General features: G+C 39.2%; 2 protein-coding genes across 7 annotated transcripts in view; both read right to left on the bottom strand.

Annotated features, from left to right (window-relative positions):
* ATP5PF (ATP synthase peripheral stalk subunit F6) overlaps window positions 1-27967 on the bottom strand; it is a 411638-nt gene that overhangs the window by 136472 nt on the left and 247199 nt on the right. The window lies entirely within an intron of this gene.
* Window positions 1-27967, bottom strand: part of APP (amyloid beta precursor protein) — a 249330-nt gene that overhangs the window by 1601 nt on the left and 219762 nt on the right. For 3 of the 6 annotated variants that reach the window (XM_012764451.2, XM_012764453.2, XM_012764455.2), the window contains 4 exons: window positions 23338-23559; window positions 16788-16841; window positions 10247-10347; window positions 6487-6633 (listed from right to left, as the gene is read on the bottom strand). In XM_012764451.2, coding sequence (XP_012619905.1) covers window positions 6487-6633; window positions 10247-10347; window positions 16788-16841; window positions 23338-23559 — 524 coding nt within the window. The remainder of the gene's footprint in view (window positions 1-6486; window positions 6634-10246; window positions 10348-16787; window positions 16842-23337; window positions 23560-27967) is intronic. The other 3 variants (XM_012764452.2, XM_012764454.2, XM_012764456.2) reach the window with 1 other exon arrangement.

Raw genomic sequence — 27967 nt, 5'->3', positions numbered from 1 at the left:
AGATTCAGCAAAGTAGACTGTATCTTGGGTGACTCGATCTATGCAGAAAAATATGCAACTTCCTGGACTGCTGAATTTATTCCCATGCTCATTTAAATCTGTCCCTGTTTACATCAGTTTACACATTATGTGTCTTAAAATGTTAAAGAAAGGTCTGAGAATCATTTAGTTAAAATAATGTTATATGTATACCAAAGGGGTTATTATTTGGCATAGGAAAAGAAAAATATCTAGATTATATATATGTGTGTGTGTATGTGTGTATGTATGTGTGTGTGTGTTAAGCTGAGCATTAAGATACTATAGAAGTATGTTCAGCTAAAGGTTTAAAAGATCCTCTCTGTTAATATGATGGTTTAACTCTAAGGTCAGGCCAGTAATTATAAACTTCTCCCTCCCCATATCAGGGTTACATGGAGCTATGTGGGGCATTTATTTTCTGCCAATCTGGCAGGGTACTTACCCCTTGTAATGTGGGTCAGTGGCTGTTCTTTTTTTTTTCCTTTTTTTTTTTTTTTTTTTTTTTAGACAGAGCGTCACTCTCCTGCCTGGGCTAGAATGGGCTGTTCTTGTTTCTAATATATTTGTTATACCTCGCCCAGTGCACAGAAGTGAGGAAATACTTTACTGAACGAATACAAAGTTTAGTTTTTGTCTTTTAAAATTTCTCTTCTGCAAAACCATGGGAAGATGATAAGAATAAACACAAATGTAATCAGAAGGAGTATGTTTTGCACAGAAAAGTTAAGCTGCACCGTACAGAAGATTTTCCTTCGAAGGGATATTTCCCATTCTGTGTACAATCCAATTGGGCTGTCCACATCATTTCTAGGAGAACACTGAAGGCCTGTCTCCATCGCTGAGTGCTGCCAAGTGACATTTGGCCCCTTACGCGGCCTTTTCCCCTGACACTGCCAATCTGGAAGGGTTCTGATCCCACACAGCGTCGACCCTGAACCCAGTGAAGGAAAAACACCAGCGAGCACGTGGTGTCAGGACTGACACCAGGTCTAGGGGTGGAACTGGATATGCCATGAATAGACCACACGGCTAATGAGTAATCAGACTAAAAGATCTGTTGATGTATTAAATAATCAGCTTCCCCACGTTCAATCTGTACGACCCCACTTCACGGGTGGATTGACTCTTTTTAGCCTGGGCATGACGTAAAATTATGACCCTGGCCGATTTCAAGGCAGCTGGAATAGGGAGACGTGCAGCCGTCTCGTCTCTTGGGACAGAATGTTCCCTCCATTACATGTCCCGATTCTTAAGTTCCCATTCGTGGACAAGACGGCATGACGCTGTGAAGCCCTTCCATCTGCCACCTTGTCAGGTCTGCCTGCGTTCTCCTGCAGCCACCTCCTCAGGTTGTTCCTAAGACAGGCCTGGGCATTTCCTCTTAGAACAATGCCACCAACAAGCTCTAACCAGTACTCAGAGGACACTGCTCAAACGGAGGCTCAGCATCACTGTCCTTATGGGAGTAATTCACAGATGTTTTCCCCATCCCTTCCTCTCTCCTTTGATCTGCACAGTTGTCAACAAATGAGGTCACCTGGCTTTAATCTGCGGTTGTGTGATTAGCCACAGGCTTGGGAGTTGAAACACCGTCATTAAAGATTAGCACCAATGATGGGAGATTTCATTCACTCTCCACATCCGCTTGCCAGGAAACAGCCTGTCTGCAGCAGTATGCCATTTGAACATGGGCATCTTTTTCGCTCCGTAGCCACTTCATAAGCGAGAATTCAAAGAACGCTGGGGTTAAAAAATAAAATTATGTCGCTCAGGACATCAAGCACAAACTGAGTGTAGAAAAAAAACCATAATGCTGCCTGTTAGTTGGAATATTATGCTTTTATCTCCTCCAGGAGGTACCTTGACCTCCATACGGGCTGTCAACAGTCATCTGCATTCATTAAGGGCAGGGGAACACCTGGCAATTTGACGGTTTTTTTTTTCTTCTCCTCTTCAAACTCCAAAGCCCAATACTTAAGAGAGCCCTGCCAGAGGTGCGAGGCTTGGAGGATGGTGTGCACTCCAGGCTTCTAGCTTTCCCGTTTTTTTCTTAGCCTCTGTTCTACTTGCGAATCCTCGGTACTGTTTGCTTTTGAAGGGGAAGCTACACTGTGCCATTCCTGCCATGGGGCAGCGTGGCCTCAGACCCCGGGGCTCAGGAGCTGTAGGAGAAGGGATTATCTTTACAAACTCCTTGGCATCCAAGGAGTTTGGATTTGGTCTTTTAATCTCCAACCCCCTGAAAGTTAGAAGTGAAAAACTGAGTACTCCTGTCCATGGATAAAGCTTTCACTCAAGGAAGAGCACCAAGTAAGGGCAACCTTCCTCTGCAGCAGGCTCATCGATGTCCTTCTCACGGCTAGGCTACCGCAGTGACATGTTCGCCACCATGCGAACAAAGGCCAGCCCTGTACGGCCCCGTGCACTCCCGGGCTCTGCATGAGCACTGAGATACCATTCCCCGTAAGGCAGAGTTAGGGGAGGCTGCAGCCAGTGGCGCTTGCTTGGTCTGGAAGGAAATGATAAAGCGACGAAGTCAGGGACAGAATCTCCATCCTCCCACCAGGCAGGAACATCTGTCACTTGCTGAGATGAAAACACATGCATACCACCTCTAAATAGTCTCTCCCTGACTGCGTGGATCAGACGGCAGCAGTAACTGACCTGAGGTCCTTGTTTAGCTCTCGGTGCAGGGCACTGTGTCTTCCTGAGAGACCCAAGGTCCCCTGCGCTGCACCGCAGCTGCCGCTGGCATCTGCAGACGACACCCTGGAAAGAGCCCAAACAGCCAGATCCGCCTTGTCCTAAAGTTCCTTTGAGTAGAACTTCTGAAATCTCTTGGCCTTATGCACCCCGCTCCTCCCTGCCTACTCCTTTCTCCCTGAACTTGATTCTTTGGCATCATTTAGTCCTTCACTATGTCCAGAAGAATTTATAGCTCAACTATCACATTGTGGAGATAAAATTCTATTTGGGTGCCTTTAGTTTCTAGGTCTCCCCATTATATCACCTCTGGTGTATTTACTTGGAGGACGAACATTTAAATACTTATGTCTAATAACCAGCAGGATGTGTACTGACAGATGTCCCTTTTTATGTGACACTGAGGCCAAACCACAGAACCCTGGACCCTAAGATGCTCCACTTTGGGTCATGGAGGTGGACCAAATAAGCAAAGACAGATCAGATAACCAAAGCATGTTTGCATATTAGGTAATAAAATTGCCTAATGATGCATTTCTCAGAATGCATCCCCACCAATGAGTGACGCACCACTGCACTAGGCTCATTTTCATTTCTACATTATTTTTTTTTCTCTAGGGTTCCTATCTCTGTGATCTTCTGCAGGAAACTTTTGCTATAAAAATGAGAGATTTCCTGGAGACTAATGCTTCCATCATGACTTCTTCATACACTGATGAGATTCTGTCCTGAGCGATTGAGGCCAGTCCAACTGGAAATATTCATTTACTCATTTTTGTTCTTAGTAACGTGAAGTTACTCATTCATGAAGAAGGTTAAGCAGAGCTGGAGAGGAAGGTATCTCCATGCACTTGAGTGAGAGAGGGTAGGCAGAGGATGTTTCAAGGCAGGCAAAAGTTGTTTGCAGAAGGATCCTTTCCATTCGGTGCAGACTGGGACATGGAGAGAAATGGTGCTCTCAGACACCACAGCGCTCTCTCCCCCCACAGAACATGCTGGGGCTGGCACACAGCTCTGGTGTCCACATTCTACCGTCCCAGCTAGATTGCACCCTTTTGAAGACAGGAAAGGGGAACAGTACCTTACATGAAATTCTATTCAAACACTGCTGTGCAGGCTTGACATGGAGCTGAGCAAACGGTGGGTTACAGAATGGACAGACACAAAAGCCTTGAAAGGAAAAGGGGACGGTTTCCAGGCTCTTGACAACATCCTTCTTTAAGGAAGAAGGAGGTGAGACGAAATAAACAAAATGAAACACAAAACAAGGTGGGGCACTCAATCTAGAAAGGTCTCTAGTTGCTCTCCAGTGGACAGCAAAATGCGTGTGTATAAAAAGAGCCGAACCACTGTCCTTTTCCCAAATTTTGCCCGTGCCAACGATAACTCCTGGCTTAAAAATTAATTTTATTTTTTCAGAATCTGGGTCAAAGCATCACTTTCTTCTCCTCTGACATTCCAAGTCCAAGGAGACATTTCTTGGTAACTGACCAAAAAGAAAGATTTAACTCAAGCAACTGGAAGAACACTTAAAAGGCAACTAGTTATCTGGGAGACAAGAGATACCATTTTCTACTCCTTGAGGTTTGCTCAGAGAACTAAAAGAAGGAGGGTTAATACTACACGTCCATCATTCTCAAATGGGTGCACATCTCATTTAGTTGTAGAAATTTTCAACACTCAGATTCCCAGCCTCCTATTTGGGACTTCTGTTTCCCTAGGTCTGGGGTAGGACCTTGGGATGTGTCCCTTTAGAAAAGTTCCTGGCAAGTCTCACACATAGGCAGAGAATCCCCTGGTAGAGGTCTTGCTTTTCTATCACATCACTGGGCTCTGTTATGGGATGAATTGTGTCCCCCTCAAATTCCAACGTTGAAGCCCTAACCTGTCAGTACCCCAGGATGTGACTGTGTTTGGTGATAGGGTCAAAGAGGTAATTAATGTTAAATGAGGTAATCAGGGTGCATCCTAATCCGATATGACTAGTGTCCCTATAAGGAGAAACCAGGACACAGTAAAACACAGAGGGAAGGCCACGGGCACACAGCACTCTGCAAGCCACAGGGAGAGGCCTCAGAGGAAACCAATCCCACTGACACCCTGATCTCCGACTTCTAGCCTCCAGAACTGTGAGGGAATACATTTCTGTTGCTTAATCCACCCAGTCTGTAGGTCTATGTTATGACAGCCCTAGATGGGCTCCTTGGCCTTTGGCATCAAGCACAGGCACTTTAACTGATAGAAATTCTGCAGACAGGCCGCTACTTCATGGGCAGATTCATCAGTTCAAGGCCATTAATAGATACAATTATATTAAAGAAATTAAAAGGGGCTTTTAAGTTACTCAAGTATGAAAACCTTTTTATTTGCCCAAACCTTTTATTGCCCAGTTTAATTTATGGAATTAAACTGACATTAATGAAAATGAAAATACATCTTACACTATTTTAAGGGGCACAAGGTTAGTGTGCTACCACAAAAAAAAAGCAATGCTCCAAACTTGATGATTTGCTCATTGATTTTTTTGTATTTGCTCACACTCTAGTTTGTGAACCACTCAGTTCAGTTCTTCTCTATCCTGCTACCTGTTGTTTCCTGGGTATTATTTATCACACTGCTCTTTAGCATATACACACCAGTAGGCAAATAAGACTCAAAACCAATTTCCATCAGCAGCTCCTGTAATCAAATAGTCTATGGACATTTAAATGCTAAATAAAATGAGATTCCTGGCTTTGCCACAAATTTATATTTAAATGATTTCTGCCCTGGAAATATCTGGACTTTTCTCTGATAGAAAAAGCAATGGGTAGTGTGTGGAGAAATGTGAACTCTGACCTTGACCCTACTTAGTTTGACATTGGGCAAACATTTCTGTTTTGGCCTCAGTCTCCCCAGGTACAAAATGAGAAGATCAATTTGATCGATCATTGAGATCTCTTTCAGTTCTCATAGTTCTATAACTCTCAAAAATGTATCAATTCACACTCTCAGTTAAAGACAGTTTCCTAATAAGTTGCATGTACTGTGAGATTTTTATTTTCTCCCCACAAAACAGCATTTTAAAGGCATAAAAAGAACTTATTTGTAAATTTCCTTCCTTCTAACACCTTGAAATATATTCCAGGTGGAAGTTCAGGGTAAGAGGTTGAAGAACATATTAAACAACAATCATGCATGTTTTGCTGAGCTGTTTGGTACAATGTGATTTCTTGACTTGAGTCTGTACTGAAAATCAGTATCATTTACTACTACCTAGTTTTACTACTATCTGATGCATGACTCTAAGTGACTGTGCCTACTACCAGGTTTTACTGAGAGGCTAGACTATTTAAGACAAAAGAAATCCAGGAATAAATGTATTTAGGTTTTTTTGGGGAAAAAATTACCTTCCACTTCTGTTTTTTATTCCTAACTTCTGATACTGTTTTTATTGCTTTTTAAAAAAGTGTTTGTAAGGGTCATCATAATTTTTTATGCCATGCATTAACATTTATATTCTTTTCATAACTTCAATACAAATTGTAAGTTAGGATAATGACACACAATCTCAATGCCTTGATCATAACATTCACAGTAAATTAGAATGAATGAAAACCAAAGCAAGGAAAGAACAACTGTAACTTGAACATCATGGAGAAATTTTTTTTTTCGAAAAGAAGAGATACTTAGATAATTCTCAGCCTTATGCTAAGCATAATTTCCCTTATGGTTAGTCTTCCTTTAATTCCCACTTGCAAACATGTAGCCAAGTTTACCTACCTCCACCACCCCATGATGGATGGATGTGTACTGTTTCTTCTTCAGCATCACCAAGGTGATGACAATCACTGTTGCTATGACAACGCCGCCCACCATGAGTCCAATGATTGCACCTTTGTTTGAGCCCACATCTTCTGCAAAGAACACCTTGAAAACAAATCAAGAAAAAGGGCTGTCATTGTAGGAGACATCTGGATGAGGTATGTGAAAAGTTTCAGAATATTCTCTGCCCTAACTCAATCTTTCGCTGTAAATTTGAGTTGGCTGGTCATGTATTTGGTGCTTACTTGAAAAAAAAAAAATCACATTTTCTACTTCTTAAGAATGACAATCACCGTCTATAGAATGATGTATAACATGTGGCTTCTCCAGTTAGAAGAAGTCTACTTTCCCCTCACATGTCAAAACAGAAGTCTGCGGAAACCTGAAACCCTTTGACAGGTGGAACATTTGGTGAGCAGTGTGAAGGTAGCTCTTGGATATATCAAATGCTAGAAGGGCATGGATCATGATGATGAAAGGAGGTCAGCATTTTCCCAGTCATGGCAGGTTTAAAACTGGGAGACCTGCTACATGACTCTAAGTGACTGTGCCTTAAGTGCTTTCCAAACCTGCAGATGTCCTAATTTCCATGGAGGGACATTTTTAACACATTGTAATAAGCATTCTGAAGCAAAGGAGTTAAACAAAAGAAGAAAGACCTCCTGTTATCTACTTCTAGCTACAGTAATTCAGTAGAACTCTAATTAACCTTGAGCAGCATAATGCTTTTTAAAGCATAATATTATTTCAAAGGGAAGTATAGGCAACTAGAATTTTAAGTCATTCTTAACTCATGCTTTCTTACTACTGTGTCCAGAAGCCAAAATTTAAAATGTTGCTTTATTCTAGCTGTTTATTTGACTTAAACAAAAAAAGAATTTGGCGAACACCGTAAAGAAGGAATGTATTTAGTATGCTATATTTATGGCACTACATTCCTTCATAACTGTTTATAAAACAGTACGTGCTCACTTCAAGTCTATATCACATTTTGGTAATTCTCATAATATTTCAAGCTTTATTATTATATCTGTTATGGTGATCTGTGATCAATGATCTTTGATGTGATCATTTTAATTGTTTTGTGGTGCCATGAAACACACCCATATAAAACAGTGAACTCAATCGATACATGTTGTGTGAGTTCTGACTGCTCCACCAACCAGCTGCTCCCGTCTCTCTCCCTCTCCTCCCGATTCACTGAGACACAAGAATATTAAAATTAGGCCAGTTAATAACTCGACAATGGCTTCTGGTGTTCAAGTGAAAGGAAGAAAGTTGCATGCCTCTCATTTTATATCCAAAGCTGCAGATGTGGTGGAAATAGCAAGAGAACCAAAATTAGATATGGAGCCTGAAGATGGGACTGAACTGCTGCCACCTTATGGTAAAATCTGAATGGATGAGGAGCTGTTTGGACAGGTGAGCAAAGAAAGTGGTTTCTTTAGATGGAATCTACTTCTGGTGAAGATACTGTGAATATTGTGGAGATGATCACATAGGATTTAGAATGTATCGTGAACTCAGTTGCTGAAGCAGTGGCTGGGTTTGAGAGGACTGACTCAAGTATTCAAAGAAGTTCTACTCTGGGTAAAATGCCGTCAAACAGCCTCATATGCTATAGAGAAATCTTTCATGAAAGGAGAAGTCAATCAATGGAGCAAATTTCATCGCTGTCTTATTTCCAAAAATTGCTACAGTCACCCCAAACCTTCAGTAATCACCATCCTGGTCAGTCAGCAGGCAACATCAAGGCAAGACCCTCCACCGGCAAAGAGAATATGACTCACTGAGCTCAGGTAATCCTTAGAATTTTTTAGCAATAAAATATTTTTAAATTAAAGTATGTACATTGCTATTTTAGATATAATGCTACTGTATGCTTAATAGACTGCTGTATAAATATAACTTTTATATAAACTGGGAAATAAAAAAATTTGTGCAACTTGCTTTATTGTGATATTCACTTTATCATGGTTTCTTGTCATCTCTGAGGTATGCCTGTAGCTTCCTAAATAATTCTTTCACTATAGCCTCGAGATAGTAAAATGACCAATTCTCATAGCTAAAACAAACATTCTAGCAGTGCAAAAAAGCAATATAAGATATAGCAAACAGAGCAAATTTCTAAATGGGTATTATTCATGGTATATCCGCAAGAAAATTAGAAACCGTTCATAATTATTCCCCTTACTAAACAAATATGCTAGCTCAACATTTTTATAAAAAGCAAATCATTATTTAGCTAATGATACTAGGGTGAGATAATCAGGAATAAATGCAAGTCCGGACATATGCCTGTGTCTTTAAGAAAATACTGTAATTTTGTAATATTCATTGCACTAATGATAGTACATTATCTTATCAACTAGTTCAGTAGAGGGAGCTAATTCTCCTAATTGCTGCTGCTGCCATTAGTCACTGTCACATTACGGGAGTTAGTGCAATTGTGGAGATGGGTTTATATGACACAGGCACCAGAAATGCAACTCTGCACATTAATCTCTAGCTTTCTGCCCCACCAACTTCCAACTCTTCAGCAGTTCCTCCAGTTTTTTAAAAACTCTTCAGCACTAACCCAATCAAAGGTACTCCTGATTTTACAATAATTGATACTGGATTATCTCACCAATGAAAAACCATGCTTCAAAAAGCTAAATGTCTTTTTACAAAAACCCTACAGGAGTTAAAAATGCAAATCCAAATCCCAAGTCAGTTTTTAATTTGCTTCAATTATTTAGAGTGAAGTGAGGCATCAATAATATTTTTAAGGCATTTCTTTTGGATATTAATACTAGGATTTATTGACTTTTATTTATGAACCTTAGAAAGATATTTTCTGCTTGAAACACACACACAAACAAAAAAACAAAAGAAGTGAGAGTATTTCTCAAATATTATTGCTATGAGAATTTTATTAGCATTTGCTCATTACCAAATGTGAGATAAAACTGTCTTCTTTATTCATTTAACCCCCTGACTGCGCTTACTGATAAGATGCAAGGAACCCTATCATAATCCGGGATTTGATTTATCTGAATTTCTAAGCTTTTTTTGGTAAATGATTTTATATAACTACTGGAGCTGCCTGCAAAGGAGATGGTTGCTTTTTGACTTATTCCAATTCTGACACTGGGCAGAAAAAAAGTGATTTCATCTGAAAAGTAAGCTTCTGTCTTCCTTGCCCCAATTTTTTGATTAATAATACTACTGGGAATATCACAGGGTCCTGTTCACCCCATGATCTTATTTATCCTTGCAAGGGAACTTAAATCATGGGAGGTGGGGGAGGGAAGGGTGAAAGGGAGAGACGAACACACAAAGGGAGACAGTTACAGATGTGAACTTGAGCAAATGGCTATAAAAATAGTGTTCTGTAAAACCAAGCCATATTTGCATGTGTTTACTGGAGGCTCTGCTCCTTCAAATAAACCTATTATAAACCAATTTCCCCAGAAAATAGAGTGGAAGTTAAAGTGGCTGCTGTATTGAAATGAATTCCACTTTAAATCCTGCCTGGCTTAGCTGACTTGTAGTCACAAAGAACTATATACAGAGCCTCTTTTCATTTTCTTTATGTTTTTATGGTAATCCTGTAGGCAAGCATTTTATTTTTGTTTTCATCTTTTCTGTAGTTTGATTTCTGGCACAGGCTAGTTAATAGGTCATTTGACAAAGCAAACTGAGTAGCCGGAAGAGGCAAATTATTTTTACGTACCAATTTTTGATGATGAACTTCATATCCCGAATCATGCCGGAACTCTGCATCCATCTTCACTTCAGAGATTTCCTCCGTCTTGATGTTTGTCAACCCAGAACCTGCAATACCGTAATCAAAGTATGGAGGACAACCAATCAGTTTTACCTATGAACAGTAATATCATGAGACAAAAGGCTACCAAAAAATTCTTTCTAGGCCTGAAGGGTGAAGAAAACTGATTAATGACTTTCTTCAGGAAAAATGACACCCTGTATTTAAATCCTAAACCACTACCTATTTTCGAACAAAAAGAAATTTAAGATTAAACAAAACTAAACTTAAGGCTTCTACTGCCTTTAAATACAAGGTATAATTTTTGAAAAGGGGAAAAGTAGAAGTTAAATGCTGGTTTGGAGGCTGGCAAAAATTTATTCCTAGAATATGGGGCTATTGTTTAGCCTATTATGTGTCTTTTTCCATGTGCACTCATTACTTCAGAAAAAATAACAAAAGGCTTTTAAAAATGAGCATTAATTACCTGGTAGAACAAAACTGCTACTTTGGGGCTTGGCTCCAATTACAAATAAATTATGTTCATGTATCTATGCAGTGAAGCATTGTAAAAATTATATAATTTATTTAGTTAAGTGTTCTAGTTATAGATACAGATTATAATTGGCTCATCTGCTGAATAAAGGGCTTGAAGTACATAATACATAAAATGCTTTTTGGGGACTAACAGAAATTATAACCTACTAATTCTCCCTTCTCTATGAATTGCTGTGTGATTCTTCATATTAATTGTTATAATGAATTTTATTAACCAAGTAATAATCTGAAGCTTAAAAACAAAATGCAAAGTCATTTTAAACACAAAAATGTAAAAAGTACAAATATCAGTTTCCATGCTGTAACATTTAATTATCAAAAATCAGAATTTTAGAATAAGAAGGTCTTCTATAATCATCTCCTATACAGTGTTCTCACCCAGGGGCAGATTCTCAGCTCCTGCTTGAACACAGAGGAATATATCAGATTGCCTCCATTTTCAGGTAGATTTGCCTATTAGAACAACCTTTTTTCTATTAAGCCAACATCAGTGTTCCTGTAACTTCCACCATTTGGAGCAAGCCTCACCTTCCCTTTCACATTATAACCTTAAACAGGTAGCAGACACCTAAGGAGAGGAAACATGTCTCTGGTGGATTCTTGTCTTTCTTGGGCTACACATCCCCAGTTCCTTCAGCTCCCACGGGAACTAATTTCTTGCTCTTGGCCTAATCATTCTTTCAATCTTGTCTATAAGATGCTGTGAAACCTGCCATACAACTTGCTGACACTGAAATGCATAATGTCCACAGCACATGATGTGCCAGTCTAATAGGAGAGTCTGCACAAAGAGAAGGTGTAGAAAATTTGACAAAACTTAGGGAATCCACACTGGTTGTGACATAGCTCAGTTTCCTTGTCCAACTGTTTAAAAAGCTTCCATTTAATCATCTATCCAAAAACAGACCCATGATCAGTGCCAACGTACACGTGGCTTCAACATCGTGAAGTTATCATCTCTCCCTTCTGCTTTTTGGAACGATATTTTCCTATCCTTACCTTCCTAGCTCTTCTCCTTTTCTCCAGAGTTCCACAAAAACTATGTACAGAGAGATTCTGTTTCACCTTCCAGTTCTCTTAGCTTGCAATTTGTCTTGAGTCATAAGGACTTGGACTTGGGTAGAGATGTGGTGGTTTTAAAACATATCCCCAAACTTGTTGATGCTCTTCCCTTCAAGAGGGAGAACTTAATTCCCCCTTCCCTTGGGTATGGCCTGGAAGTAGTGACTTGCTTCTATGAACATAAGATGGGAGAAGTGATGGTGTATGACTTCTGAGACTAAGTTATAAAAGATATTGAGGCATCCTTCTTGTTCTCTCTCTTGGACCACATGGAGTGTGGGAAGCCAGCTGCCATGTTGTGGGGCTACATAGCAGACTTTCGTGGAGTCGGACAGTCAGGTACTGAGGTCTCCTGTGAATAGGCATGTGAGTGAGTCATCTTGGAAACAGATTCCCCCGCCCCAATCGAACCTTCAGATGACTGCAGCTCGGGCAATCTCTTGATTGCAACCTCATGTAAGACCCTGCACCAGAACCACCCAGCTAAACCACACCCCAAATCCTGACCTATAAACACTGTAAGAAACTAATGCTTGCTGTTTTAAGCTGCTGATTTCTGGGGTTATTTGTTATACAGCAATAGATACTAACATAAGGGGTAGTACTTTCTTTTTTCATATTGCTCTATCTTGGGCTTTAATTTCCTTTTATCACAAGTTCAAATATAGAAAAAAAAGACACTATCAAAGTGGGACAGTTTCCCTTTCTTTCTGATCTCTTTAACATTGGTCCTCTCACTGACCTAATGCCCATCCCCAGCCCCCTTTCCCACTGTGAGACCTGCAAAGCTCTCTGTTCTTATTTATTTTCAAGCTCTCTGTTCTTATTTATTTTCTTACTTTAAAATTATTAACATTTTTCATAAGTTTCAATGCATTTTGTCCTATAACCTTCCTGACCATATTTTTATAGGGCAATGATGCTAACATTCTTTTAATTCTCATTGGTTGTATATTTTTATCTTTCTATAAGCTCTTAGATCCTTATATAAACACATATCTCTATAGCTCACCCTTTTTCTATCATTGGGATCTAGCAATGTGACAGTTGAAACTGTATTTCTGAGATTTTTAAGAAAACTCTCTTGAATAGTCTCCCTTTTTAGATTGGGGGGGGCAAATAATTACACTAAAAAATAAACAAAGAATGAGCTCTCCTCTCAAAATTTTATAAGCCCACACTGTTTTTGAAAGGATACTGACGATACTTTTGGTAGTCAAAAAATCCCCCAAAGCCAACAACAACAACAAAAAAATCAGGCCAGGCGTGGTGGCTCATGTCTGTAATCCTAGCACTTTGGGAGGCCAAGGTGGGAGAACTACTTGAGACCAAGAGTTTTGTGAGATCCTATATCTACAAAAAGTAGAAAAATTAGCCGAGTGTGGTGGCTAGTTGCAACTACCACATATTGGGTGTGTGTGCCACCATACCCAGTAGTTGCAGCTACTCGGGAGGCTGAGGCAGGAGGGTTGCTTGAGCCCAGGAGACTGAGGACACAGTGAGTTGAGATGATGCCACTGTACTCTAGCTTGGGCAATGGAATGAGACCTTGTGTTAAAAAAAAAAATCCAAATTCATGGAATAAGTCCTGCATGATAACAAATAATGAATGCTTATAGCTTAATAGTTTGAGAGGCTCTCAGCAGAAAGAGCTCTTGCTAGTTCATTTCTATTTAGCATGGATAGTCATTTAGTAAAGATATTTTATACATTACTCAAATATCACTAAAAGAAAAAAATTAGTAAGCCCATAGATAGGGAAATATCACCAATAAGCCAATATTGCATGTAATGAAATGTGATGGGTATGAGTAGTTTTAAATAAATGGCAGGAGGGTTAGTTTATAGGCTTACAAGAGGCCTTTGCTGAGTTGTGCTGACTTTATCCTAAGCCCTGCTGACTCCAGCTCTCTCTTTCTCTTAGTCATGAAGAGTGGGGAGACCCTGTCATGCATTTGGGGGTTAAGGGAGGTATGTTCTTCATGACATCTCTTACTGGGCTTGGGGTCAAGGACCTGGTTTTCCTTTACCTGAATTGGAGAAGGGCAATAATACAGTATAATGGGACGGGTAGCTTTCCACTCCATGTGAAGAGCCTACTAATGTATTTTTCTTTTTTATTCTGGTCAGATTGTATAACTATTCCTTAAGAGTCTATGTTTCTTTGGAAATAAGCCAGGAGGAATAGCCGAAATGGATGTTATGCCCAGAAATCACCCGTTACTACTGTCGTCCCTACTTAACATTACATTCTAGAAATTAAAATCTTCTGGTTTTTCAGATATGGGAAGTCATGGAGAAGTCATTTTCCTCAGTCATGATTACAAAGCACTGGGTAGGAGCAAACAAAACCAAAAGCCTTTCTCTACTTGTTTCTGAGTGACAACAGTGATTACTCAAAAACAATGCCAGTACTTGAATGACATATGACAACCCAGGAGGGCTTTCTAAGTTTGCAAAGTCAAAGATATAATTCTGCACGTTAGAGTCAAGTGTGTGGTCTCTAAAATGTGATGATAAAGAACCAAAACTGTGCTACAGAACATGGGGAGGGGTATTCATCCAAGTGCTTTATAGGCTTACTGCAAGCATAAAAATATAGAGCACACGCATGTCTTAATACATATGCAGCAAATATCGCTATTCACAACCCTTCATACCTTAACTAGAATCTTCCTCACTTCCTATCTGAGTATGCCTTCTCATCTGTGGCTATCGTATTGTGCAACCCAAGCCTTTTATAGTTTAAGAAAGGAAGCTTGGCCTAGGCTGCCCTCTCATCTATATACAATTGTTCCCTTGTTTTCTGTCAATGCAGGTGCCTCAAATCTTTGACAGCCTCTCTGGAAGCCCATCTCCAGCAAGTGCCCTGGTTGTGCTCCATTTGCCCAAATCACAGAACATTCCTGTCGGCACTTATATTGCTTTGTATTTCCTTGTCTTCGAAATTCCATCTCATCTTTCCAAATATGCAAAGTGTTCCTTCTATTATACTTCAGGCTCCTGAGGGTAGGGAGCTTCTCATTTAATTTCTTTTGACCCTCCACAGAATTTAGCGTACTGATCTTTGTGAAATATCAAAAGTAATTAATGTTGTTATTGTTACAAGAAAGATTTTGCATGACTTTCTCCCTCCCACCCGTATAATACCACTAACTATTCTCTAGTTCTTCCTTTAAAATAGATTATTTTTGTTTGACAATGTATGGAAATGTGCTTTTCATGTTAGATTAGGATAAAAAAAAATCAACTGGTGGTGTTACCCCTTCCTGGATATTTCAGAAGGAACACATAGGCCCAGCTTGCCAGTGTAGGAATTTAATAAAATTGGTTGAATGCTTCTAAATCACATTTTATACTTGGAGATGAAAAGCATGTCTTCTTTTAAAAATAAAGTGGGGAGCATCTTGAAAAAAAGTCCCAAGGCAAATGACCAACCTGAGCTGGTTTTGGTTACAATTAGAACTGAACTGACCAAAGGCCACACCAGTTGGCTGAGCAGAATAGGAATGTCAACCGCTGGCTCCTTGAAATTCACTTACATGACACTGACAATAAGGAGGACATTAGGAGAATGGAAACTGTCCCTGACTCACTGTAATTTAAGTTCCCCAGAAAAGGCCTACAGACAGAGATGCATAAAATCAACAGAATCAGCTGTCAAGACGTGTCACTCCCCCGTCTCTGCTGCCACTGTGCATCACAGAATGAGGGCACGGAGATGCCACAAGGTGGACTCTGAGTCTTTACCAGTGACTGTGGCTGGAGGCAGACATGGCTGGGGCCTGCGTTGGCAGTGAGAGAGACGAGGTCTCCTTCCGGCCCTGCTGCTGACTGTATCTGATTCAGGGAGCAAAGGCTGACCTCTGTGTGTTATTAATATCTTCAAAGAAGGTTAATTTCCTGTTCCTTGACTATTGCATGGGGACATTATGAGAATAAAGAAGAAAATAAATATGGGAAGGTATGTGCTATTTAGGAGTAAGATCTTCCCAGAATATGATCTGTCAATTCAATAACTTCCCTCCTCTTCCTGATTCACTGAAAACATTGGCTACTATCAGTGGGGTGAGGCTGTGCAGGGAGTAGAGACCAGGTGTGGACGTGCTTCTGTTGTGCCGCACTATTATTCACAAGACTAAGTTGAACAGGCTAAATACAGAACAAAGGGTGAAAATGTGTTTCTTCTTAAGGCTTGGGAAACTGCAAAAAGGAAGTGTCTATTTCAGTGTTAATGGGATTTGTAAGTAATATAAAAAATAAAGGGCTTATGTGCAAAATTATGCATATACATCTGTTGTGTTACTTTAGCCACTCATTGAGAATCAGTATATACATACAACCCACAAAAGAGAGAAAAAGTAAGTATTTCTGGCTCTGGATATACACCAAATCCGGTATTTTCAGGAAATCATGTCTACTTCAGTAACTGATTAAAGTTTGAGCCCAGCTTAGTCAGAAAGGCCCCCATCTGGACACCAAACAAGAAAGGGAAGAAGAGATGTTCCCAGCAGTAACCAAGTCACCGCCAGATAGTCTGCATCTGTCTGGGTTCTGTTTTTGAGGACAGGCTCTATATAATCTTCTCCACTTAAAAAAAAAAAAAAAAAAAAAACGAAAAAAGAAAAAAAATCCCAGTAAAGTTGGAAGGGCTCTCTTTTAGGTTTCCTAGGAAAGCTCAGAAACAAAAAATAGGTCACATCATTAGCAACTTGGGAGATGAAGTGTAAGGAAAGGCAAAGAACAATTTTAAAAAGTTTGGTTTCTAGGGTCACTTCGAATTCTATTCTGCCGTCTGTACAACTGAGATAGGCTCATGTTGAAGAAAGGAGGCGACGTCTGCTCAAGCTCAAGCGCAAGATGGCGAGAGGTCGGGCGGGTCCGGTACCTGGTCGAGTGGTCAGTCCTCGGTCGGCAGCAGGGCGGGCGTCAACAGGCTCGACTGGGCACAGGAAGCGAGAGGCACAGAAAAGCAAAGGAGACAAATCAAGATGGTTAAGTCGTGGCCCCTGAGCACAGAGCAGGGAAAAGCATGTGCAATAAACAAGTTACAAAAAAGAAGCAGCTGGAAAAGAACCGCTGAGTTAATCCCAAGCATCACGGACCGGGAGGGGCACCACTTCAAAAGGCTTATCGTTATTGACGTGCCAATCCCGAGCCTTAGTTTTCTAATAAAAGCACTCACCAGGATACGCAGCAACATCAAAGAAGAGTAGACACGGAGGGGGGATTTTCCTCTGAACTAGTTTAGAGATAGTTTCTTGGCTTTTTGATTAGAAGTAAAATATATTATACCCTGCCCAGCGGAAAACCTTAAAGATACCTCCTTTTACCACTGTTCAATCTTATCTTATTTTACAGTTAATTAACTACAAAAGGACTCTGTTAAATTTCTGGGTAAAATGCAAATACGAATTTACCGGGAGGGCAAAGTTTCACCACATAATCTGCCATTTAGCGAATCAAATTTGTCCTTCGTTTGAGGGTAGAAGAGATAAACCAAAAGTCTTTCTCTTTTTTTTTTTTTGTCAAAAAGCTGGTTTCCATTTGATAGCTGACATACAGCTGAAATGTGTGAAAGGAGGATACTTTGTTTTATATTTGTCAGCACTCACAATTTTCCCTTTGTATGTGTTCTGGGTCCGACCCAAAGCAAGTGGCATGGGCGGGACTGTATCCTTTACCACTGCTCACCCCCGCATTTCCAAAGTGCTTCTGATGCTCAGAAAGCATTTCCTTGCACTTACGTATGTCTTTGAAGAAACCAGGCAGAGAGAAAGAAGCAAGGCTTTGAAGATTAATAAATGGTGAAGGAACAAATGAAGCTGAGGGAGGAGGAAAAGTCCCTTTGGAAAGGCCCGGCATGTGTAAAAGGGGACAAAAAGCAAGCACAGGTGTTGATGGAGACCAGGTGCCCTCGATGGGGTGGCTTTTGGCAATTTCAGTGAAACCACCCAGTGTACGAATGCACACAGGCCAGGCATTGGAAGGTGAGATTCAGGTCCAAATAGATTTTGGATGCCACATATTGACAGGGACGGGGGTGGGGAAGTGGCAATAAGCCAAGTGTTCAAAATATAAGAAAATATTTCTGGGAGGACACTTGCGTGACATAAAAGAGAAAAGTGGCTCGGTCCTTTCTCGCGTAGCCTGGTGGTGTGGTGGAGTAGATAGGAGGGCAGAGGCATCTAAATCCAGCCCCAACATTCACCGTGTCCATGACCTTGGGCAGGTGGCCAGTTCTGAGGCTGTTTCTCCATATGGAAAACAGAAATAATAACATCTGGTATCTTCTAATTGTAGTGAGGAACAAATAACTTTTAAAGCCTGTTTCAGAAACTACCATATACTATAAAACTGCACTTAGTAAGTCTCCCACTATTAGATTTTCTGTAATGATGAATGCTGCGAGGATGACTCCCTCTAGGACACTCGTTTGTGCATTGGAAGAAGATATACTTCCTTCTGCAACTCACAAATACATTTCAACAATGAAGTTTTAGTTTCTCTATATTTCATCTTTTTTCCCATCTGCAACAGCCTGTAGTAAATAACTTTATTACTCCTCATAAAATGGAGTGAGTCGAAGGATTATTGTACTTTTTCAGACGTTCCCAGTGACGAGGACCCCAAATGGTGCTTCAGTTGCGGGTAACAACACCCCAAACCACATGCAGGAGGGCCAACAAGCACCTTGGAGTGGTGCTGGTCACATATATCAACAGTTAAATCATTAGAAAATGTATTTTTGACTTAGGGGGAAGCAGATATTATATCTGTGGCTTAAATGCAGGCTGAAGAGCTGGTAGTCCCAGGGTCCACTGCTAATGCTACTACCACTTATTTTCTTTGTGATTTGGGGCAAATGACGTTGTTTCTGAACCTCAGTTTTAACACATGTAAATAGGGATTTTCCAGGGTTCACAGGTACATAGTTATGTAAGAGAAAGTTACCATTAATAAAGTACTATACCACAATTACTGAGGGGAACATTGAAAAGCATCAGATGTGCAAAGAAGAAAGGCTAAAAGTCATTACCACAAAATAGTATCATTCGTTATCTCCGAGTGAGGAGATTGTTACTATAAATTTCTCTGTCTTTTTTTAATGGGTACGTATTACTTGAGAACAGTAATAAGACCCTTTCTATTTTTTAGGAAAATCAAACAATAGTTTCAGTGACTTAAAGAGTCGTCTGCTTTAACAGTTCGAAGCTGATTGAGCATGCATTAATGCTCAAAAAATAAATAGTTCTTGAGTTTGGGGAGCATATATCAAAAAAGGTTTTTTTCTTTTAAAGGCAATTGTGACATTACCGCAAAAAAAAAAAAAAAAAAAAAAGAACACACATTGACAAGACAAAGTAGTGCATTATTTCCCAATCTATTGCAAATACCTTCTAATTTTCCAAATGGACCTTTACTTACTGAACCAGAAAGTGACTTTATCAATATAGAGCATTCAAGACATTTTACATTGGCTTTTTAGTATAAAAATAAGAAATAGATTATCTTAAAGAGTTAAAATAAAATTGAAGCACAAATTGTTATTCCCTTGCTCTCAGTAGCTTTGAATCAAATCCTTCCTTGTAAGAGGAGAAATAGAATGATCGGGACTCTGGGATTTTTGAGTCTGTTAGTTCTGATGTTCCTTGTAATAGACTCAAGCTAGTACTGCCTTGTACAATGTTTTCATCAGACCTTAGGTAATAATAAACCACCAGGAAACCAGTTTTATATATAGATAAGAGAGGACTAAAAAGGACTGGTTGTAGGTTTAATGAAAGACATTATTTAACCTTGATTTCACCATTTAAATTGGCTTCCTCACTGCCTCTTTATGGCTAATTAAAAATATACCAGAGGGCAGCTTCACTCTGCAAAATATACATACTGTCTCACTTTGTGATCCGTGAGAACAGTTTTATAACAACAGTTTCATTTGAGTTTTCCCATTCCTTTAGATTTTATCGATCTGAAAACCAAAGACCAAACATTCCTTAAGGCAAATCGTAGCTATTCAACAGCCTATACCATTGGCAAACTGTGATATGCTTATTTTTTTTCAATGTAAATTAAAAGAATGCTTGGGCATCAGACATTCCTGTGGACTTGACTGATTGTAATTGTGAAGATCAACAAATTTTTTGGTAAGCATTTGAAGCTATGATGATAAGGACTGCAGGAACAATGAAAGGAAATCCTTTGAGAATTTTACATATTTTTAATAGTTCTATGTGTGTGTAAATGTCTATAAAAAGAAGGACTAAGAAGGAACAAGTTTATGGAGAGGAGAGAAGAGAGATGACTTTAGGACTGTATCTCATTATGTGGCTTGTTATATTCATTATTTTAAGGATACATTATTTGGGCCATATGGTGATTCATCTTGAGACTGGCTGATAAAATCTCTCTAAGATGATCCTGGTTCCATTAAAAAAAAAAAAAAAAAAAAAAAAAAGCTACCACTGGCCATTTACCATGTTCCAGGCACTTTGCTAAGAGCTTTTTCATGCCTTCTTATTTAATGCTCATACCATATCTTTGAGTTAAGAATTATTATCAACCTTACTTTATAGACCATCAGATAGCCAGAGAGGCTAAGTAACTTGCTCATAAGCACAAAGCAGAGCTGGAATTTAAACTCACATCTGTATCATTTAGGAGTGTGGGATAGTAACTTAATACCCTACAAGATGGTGGGGAATGTGGAAGTAGTTTTGGCTGTCACTAAGACTTGGGTGGGAGCGAGGACCCTAAAGGCTTTTAGTGGAGGGGTACCAGAGATGTTACATGCTGTGCACAGGGAAACCCCAACAACTAAAAATTGCCCTGTACCCTATGTGGTTTTCTAACTTTCCACTGGACACACAGGTGTTTTTGACAATGTGAACCCAGAACCTAATGAAATTTTATATATAAATGCAAAGCATTTTTGTAGTTCTTAATTTGGAAAATGACATCACTAATGCTTATACTGCTTGCAAAACCTAGACCAAACCAGCCCCCCCTGTATCAGCCTGCCTCTGACTCTGCCACACCCACACGGGGCCAGACACCTGACTATGACACTGTTTTCACTAGCTGTCGGGCCTGAGCCCTTACATGTTGAAACACATTTTATCAATTATGTCCATTATACTGATTTCCCCCCAAACGTTGCCAATTTTATTTATAAATTGGTCATCGAGGAGGCTTTTTTAAATAGTTACAAAAAAAAAAAAGTTGGGTCTGATAATGAAGAGAAACACTACTCAAGGCTCTGAGATCTTAAGCACTATTGCCTTCCAATATTGTTAGATAAGATTTTGCTTATTTAAACAAAATCTTTTTTTTTAACAAGAATATAAGCTCTTTTGATGAAGGCTAGGCAATGTAATTACTGCATCTTCACCAAGGATCCAGTAGTACAAAATCAAGGCCTTTGGCCAACTGGGCAAGATATCTTGGCCATACCCAAGGGCTTTAGAATGTGTGCGTGTGTGTGTGTGTGTGTGTGTGTGTGTGTGTGTGTATGTATGTATGTATGTGTATGCATAGACTGTTTCTCAGGGCTAATGCTACAGTATGTGGTATTTGGAAAAGAGCAAATCTAGTATGCACTCAATTTACAAAATAAGACTGGACATTTTCCCCAAAAAATTCTCATTAGAGGCTATATGAAGATTTTAAATGGCCAAAATGTATCTAACCATAAAAAAGTGACACAACCAGCACTCTAGTAATAATACAGTTTAATAAGGATGTTACTTAGGTCTTTGATAACTAAATGTCCCTAACATTTTTTCCTCTATGTGAATAATAATTATTTTCATAAATGCTAAAGTTTTAATTTTTATTATATCATCAATAACATTGCTGTTTATATTTGCTGGTATTACTATAAGGTACTCTTTTTCAAATTAAGGAAACAATTTGTGGTGATTATTCCCACTGTGAAAATAGTCTATATAATGATTTTCTGCAATGATCCTTTTAAAAAGAGACTTGTCCGGTGCACATAAGGTCTAATATTGGATTTAGCTTTAGTCTGAGAAGTGCACTGATTGCATTTTATCAGGTATATGATGAATATAAACAACCATCAAAAATTGTTCAAAAGAAAGAAAATCGCAGGTAAAATCCTGCTGTATTGAAAAACATGTTATTAGTATCTAGAAATCAAGGTGTTTGTGCATTTGTAATTTTATGTTTCTGAACCTGTAAAAATGGTAAAGCATACTAAAAGATGCTCTGTTAAACAGATATTTCTGCTAAGAAATCCCTCGGAAAAAGTATGTCATCTATTGCACAAAATTTGTTTATTCAGAAAAATCTTACTTCTCTGAACTATCACAGAAAAAACATGCACAGCAATGTGCTCCTTAATTTTGACAGCTGCCTTAAATTTAAGTTTCTAAACATAAACTGTTTAAATATCAAGGAAAATTGCATTTATTTATACATGGTACTCTATCTTTGCCTTTCACATTTAATGCAATCTGAAATTTCATGTACAAATAAGCAGCCAATGAAGACTATTTTGATGTCCCTCAAATGTCCATTTATGCAGGCCCTATCAAATCTCTCTCTGCTGGTGAGCTGTAATTTCCTTGATTTCATTATCTATATCTGTTTTTTCTGAAGCTGGCATTCTAGGTCACTATCTCATAAACATCAGTTGAAGCTTGTGCTTTTATTCTAGAAGCAACAATATATCTTTTAGTGAGAAAGCATTTAAAAAAATTCCCCCATAATACGCTAAAATAAAAAAAAAAAAAAACAAATAAATAAAAATTCCTACCAAAAATCACTACTAAAGAACTTAGTCTCCTGGTGCCTCCATTTTCTCATTTGAAAAACAGTCATAAAAATAATATATAGCATACAGCATGTGCTCTTTATGTATCTGCTTTTATTATTATATCGTTTTATATTAAGGAAAGAATGAGAAAATAAAAATTAGAAAAATTTACTACTGCCACACATTTTCCATATGTAGAATTGCCTCTTGCATAATATATTGTGGGTCACCCCCTCTGCATGGGACTGGTGACTCCAAGGGTGACACTCCCCAGAATGCAAACTTGGATCTCTGGGAAAGGAGAGGCCTCTTACTTGAAAGTGTTCTGGGTAATCGTTACACCATTGTGATTTTACCACCTATACAATGGGGCTGTTATCTAGTCCAAAAAATTTCGGTTTACTTGCTTTGTGGCATGAAACATGGTAAAGAATAATTCACACAGATATAATAGTATTTTAATGGCCACATAATGGCCATTAAAATACTCCTCTTATTTCCTTTTTGAAGTAAAACTGAAATGAAATATTTTATTACTACAATCAGAGGGAAAAAGTCACCGCGCGAGAACAGAAGATAGATCTCTCTTTCTGTCTCTCTGACGTGCGTATATGTAGAGCTACCAGAGCAATCTTGCCCCCTCTGGGACTCTTACCTTCGTTTTCTGTGTTGGCTGGCACGGAGTCGGCCCCAAAGGAATGCCACGGCTGGAGCTCGTCCAGGCTGAACTCGCCGTTCACGGGAAGAAGCTCCACGGTGGTTTTCGTTTCAGTCAAAGATGGCATGAGGGCATCATTCCCGTAACTGATTCTTGGTTCACTGATCATGTTGGCCAAGACATCATCCGAGTAGTTTTGCTCTTTCTGAAGCAGCTCATCTAAACCAAACCAAACCATCTCCTTAGTGAGTTCTAACAATCATAGCAGCAGCAACTACCATTTACTGACTGTCAAGCATGACTTCAATTGCTTTTACACGCATGACCTTGCATCACTGATTTATCTGAAGTTCAGGTAGTCTAGTGAAAATCCTCAAATCACACATTTGATTACCGAAATGCATTTTTTTTTTGAGACAGAGTCTTACTCTGTTGCCCGGGTTAGAGTGAGTGCCGTGGTGTCAGCCTAGCTCACAGCAACCTCAAACTCCTGGGCTCAAGTGATCCTTCTGCCTTAGCCTCCCGAGTAGCTAGGACTACAGGTGTGCGCCACCATGCCCTGATAATTTTTTTCTATACATTTTTAGTTGTCTAGCTAATTTATTTCTATTTTTTTTTAGTAGAGATGGGGTCTCACTCTTGCTCTGTCTGGTCTCGAACTCCTGAGCTCAAATGATCTGGCAATCTTGGCCTCCCAGAGTGCTAGGATTACAGGTATGAGCCACTATGCCCTGCCTCAAAATGCATTTTTACTGGAAAAAAGGAGCTTATTAGAATATAACCTTGTATTAAGTGCAATTATTGTTTTAAAAAATGACCGACGGTATCAAGATTTGTGAATCTCCTATGATGTCACTCAAGATTTACCAGGTTTTTCTTTGTCTTATATATTGTTTTAAATTAGAGATCCATAGAGAGCATTTGTGCCATTAATGACAATATCAGATTAACCAGAATATCTCATTTTCCAATCATACCCGTGTCAAGAGTTTATTATAGTGTATAACATTTCAGACACATCACTGGTTAGTGTTATTGCTGGAGAAAATGAAGAAAATAAAATCAAGATTTAAATTTGATATATAACATTTTACTATCATCCTTCAAATTCTCTGTTAAATTGGCAAAAAAATTATCTGAAAAATTTACACTCTGTTCAAATATACCTATTAAAACAATCTGATGGAATAGCATTAATACATGCGATTAATAACTTTCCATGAAGTCAGTTTTACTGTGAGAGATTTTAAATGATGGAATCCCAAGCAAATCAGTCCTTTTAAAGTCTAATTTGAGTTATAATATATCCCTATTAGCTGTGGCACTGTTCTAAAATTCAATATTTGATGCTTGCAATGACCTTTCCCTTACAGATAAAAGGCCCCCATTAGATTTCCTCTAACTTTTTCATGTCTTACGGAGTCCTAGGTAAAGGCTAATAATGCAGCCAATGTCTGATTTAATAAATTACATGGACATTTCTTTTATATAAAATCTTATGCTTATGACTGTTAAGCTCTTACTTTACTAAAGAGAGGATATTCTGGAATAATGATTGATGCTTACACTTTCATCTTGAGAGGGAAGAACATTCCCCAATCAGAGAGCTCTCAGCCTCTCCTGGGGCCATGTTGTTCTTGATGTCTCTGTGGTGTTAACTATCACTTACCTTCCTTCTACATCTGGAAATGTTTCCTCTGTTTTCCAGTCCCAGTACTGAGCTTCTTCCCCATGACATCTCTGAATAACTCTTCTCCCCACTCCCTTTGTCCCTGTTATTTTCTTCTTATATCTCTTTCCATCTCTTTCTACAATTCTCCCCTTTGGGAATCCTACCCACTCTTGAAACTCTAAAGATCTTCTACCTTTGGATGAATTTGAAATGTATTTTCTCAGCTTTGACTTCTCCTTCCCACTCAAATTTATATCTTTCCAACAGTGTGGTGGAGAGATGAACTTCGAGCTCTCACCTGATTCTGTGAACTTAGTAGGCACAACCTGTAATCAAGACCCTTGGTGTTCCCTCCCGCTTTCCTGTTTTCTAATCTTGGCAGAACCATTTTCCCAGTCACAGGCTTGACGCCTTCAGAACCATCCATGACTGTATTTCTTACACTACTGACAAATCCATTTAAGTTCCATCTATGAATTTTCTCATCCACTTCTCACTCACTTTTGCATTCCCCCTTAGAACGTGATTACTCTCTGCCTGGATAATTTGGATGGTCTCTTCATTGCTTGCTATGGTCTAAATAGGGTCTCCCAAGTTTCATGTGTTGAAACTTCATCTTCATTGTGGTGGGGCATTTTGAGGAGTAGGTCATGAGGGTTCCACACTCATGAACAGATTAGTGCCTTAGAAAAGGGCTAGAGAGAACTAGCTCAGGACCCTTTTTGCTCTTCTGCCATGTGCAGACGTAAGGTTTGCTCTCTCTGGGTGATGCAGCAACAAGGTGCCATTTTGGAAGCAGAGAGAATAGGCCCTCAACACACACTGAACCTGCTGGTGCCTTAGTCCTGGACTTCCCAGCCTCCAGAACTGTGAGATTTCTACTGTTTATATATTACTCAGTCTCAGGCATTGTGATAGCAGCATGAACTGACTAAGACATTGGTCTCCTTACTGATTTTTATTCTTTTCTGTTTCCAGGATCTTTTCCTGATATTGAGGAATGGCCCCCTGCATTTCAGTGAGTCCTCATCTTCCCCTGAATTGATCCCAACTGCTGAAGGCCATGAAGTTCACGGCTCCTTGCTGTCTATACCACACCTCTCTCAGGCCAAACAGCCTGGGTTATCCCCACAAAGGATCATGTATTCCCACTATGACACCGTTGTTCTCTGTTCCTGCTACATGGGAAGCCCCGTGTCTGCTTATCTAAATTACATGAACTCTTTAAAAAGCCCAGATCAAATGCCTCCTCCCCTTTGACTCTCCTTAAAAGGCAGGCATTATTACACTGATGGTATGGGAAACTGAGGCTGAGAGAGATGAAGTAATCTTTTCAAGATCCTCTCTACAGCCATACCACCCTGAACACGGCCGATCTCGTCTGATCTCAGCAGCTAAGCAGGGGCAGGCCTGGTTAGTACTTGGATGGGAGATCCAATGGCCAGTAAGCACCAGTGCAGAAATCCAAGTCTTGGGTTATATAACACTAACCTCCCTGCATTTGTTCCCATCTATTTTATCCCCTCTTAATATTAGAAAAGGGGCTCACTCCCAGTCTCATTAGTGGACTGTTCATTTACAGAATAAATGTAGAAATCAGGCATTATAAGCGTAACACTGTTGCAATGCCTTCATTAATATCTTCAACTCCTATGGGGTTGTAAGCTGACTTAATCACCACTAGCACTATGGCACAGTTATTGCTTTTGTCCCCCAAACAGGCATTTCCTAGGCATGAACTGCTAGAGTGGGTCCTGTATGCATCTTAGCCCTTAGCAATAAAAAGATAGAGTAGGAAATTATCCCAGTGGAACATATTACATTTGTACTTCATAGAATATCCAGGGCATTTCTAGTTGAGGTAGATTGGGGCACCCCTTTTCCTCTTTTATCTCATATACTGTGGGCAGGAAATTTTCTCCAAATGGCCGCCAGAATGTTAAGCCCCACAGTGGCTAATGTTCCTCATTTATTATATTCATTTTCAGAAAATATGAGTGAAGGAATGAAAGAGTCAAGAAAAATTACGTTTTTAGCAGCGTGATAAGCTTTTTTGTTGTTCAAAATGGAAGAAATCCATGCTACTATCTTAATTTCACATAGGATATTTAGAAATAACCACCCCTAGCTATGTTATTTGGAACAATGAAGTCAGTGTGGTTTTAAGGGGGAAAAAAAAGAGGTGGATGTGATGAATTACCATTGCCAAAAAGAGGATTCAATTTCATGATCATAAAACGTCTAAGGCAGCCAGCTAGCTCGAGATTGTTATTAAGGGCTTGGGGTTTTCCCAATGTCTTAACACAGTGGCACGGGCAACAGCCTATGACAAAATATCCAGAGTCAAATGTGATTATTAAATTGCTCATTCTGAGTGAGACTTTGTCTTTGACTTCTGTGGTGAGACTACTCATATGGAAACCACACTTCTACTACATTAGGGGCCCTGATGTTTAATCCTTTTACCTGAATTAATTTAATATTTTATTACAATGCATTAATGGCCTATATTGGGGATTTTCAAAGCTTTTAAGCATCTACATTTGCCAACTGCTGTATTAAACTAAGAGACTATGCTTATTTCCCCCCTAAGACTCCTTTTCTCTCCTCAAAACTATTTGCAACTGCCCCAAACTGCAGCAGTTACCTTTGGAGTTAAATATCTTCTTTTATAATACCCAGGCACTTGAGCCTTACAGTTAAAAGTGGAAATATTTAACTGAGTTCAATGACGATAATATTTAACCTATGGCTTAAGTGATAAAGAGGTATTTAATTTCAAACAGTAAACACACAATGTACCCTACCACCTTGCTTTTTAAAAAAATGTTTGGAGGATGCTTATTAAACCTACTAAGAGTAAGCAGTTAAAAACAAAACGAAAACAAACAAAAAAACCCCTCTACCACATAGCTATCATTGAACATATTTTAAAGAAAGCAACATCAACAGACA

The sequence above is a fragment of the Microcebus murinus genome, chromosome 1, assembly GCF_040939455.1.
Source record: "Microcebus murinus isolate Inina chromosome 1, M.murinus_Inina_mat1.0, whole genome shotgun sequence".
NCBI lineage: Eukaryota > Metazoa > Chordata > Mammalia > Primates > Cheirogaleidae > Microcebus > Microcebus murinus.
The sequence above is the reverse complement of the archived record's forward strand: the minus strand, read 5'-3'. Positions and strand labels throughout refer to the sequence as shown.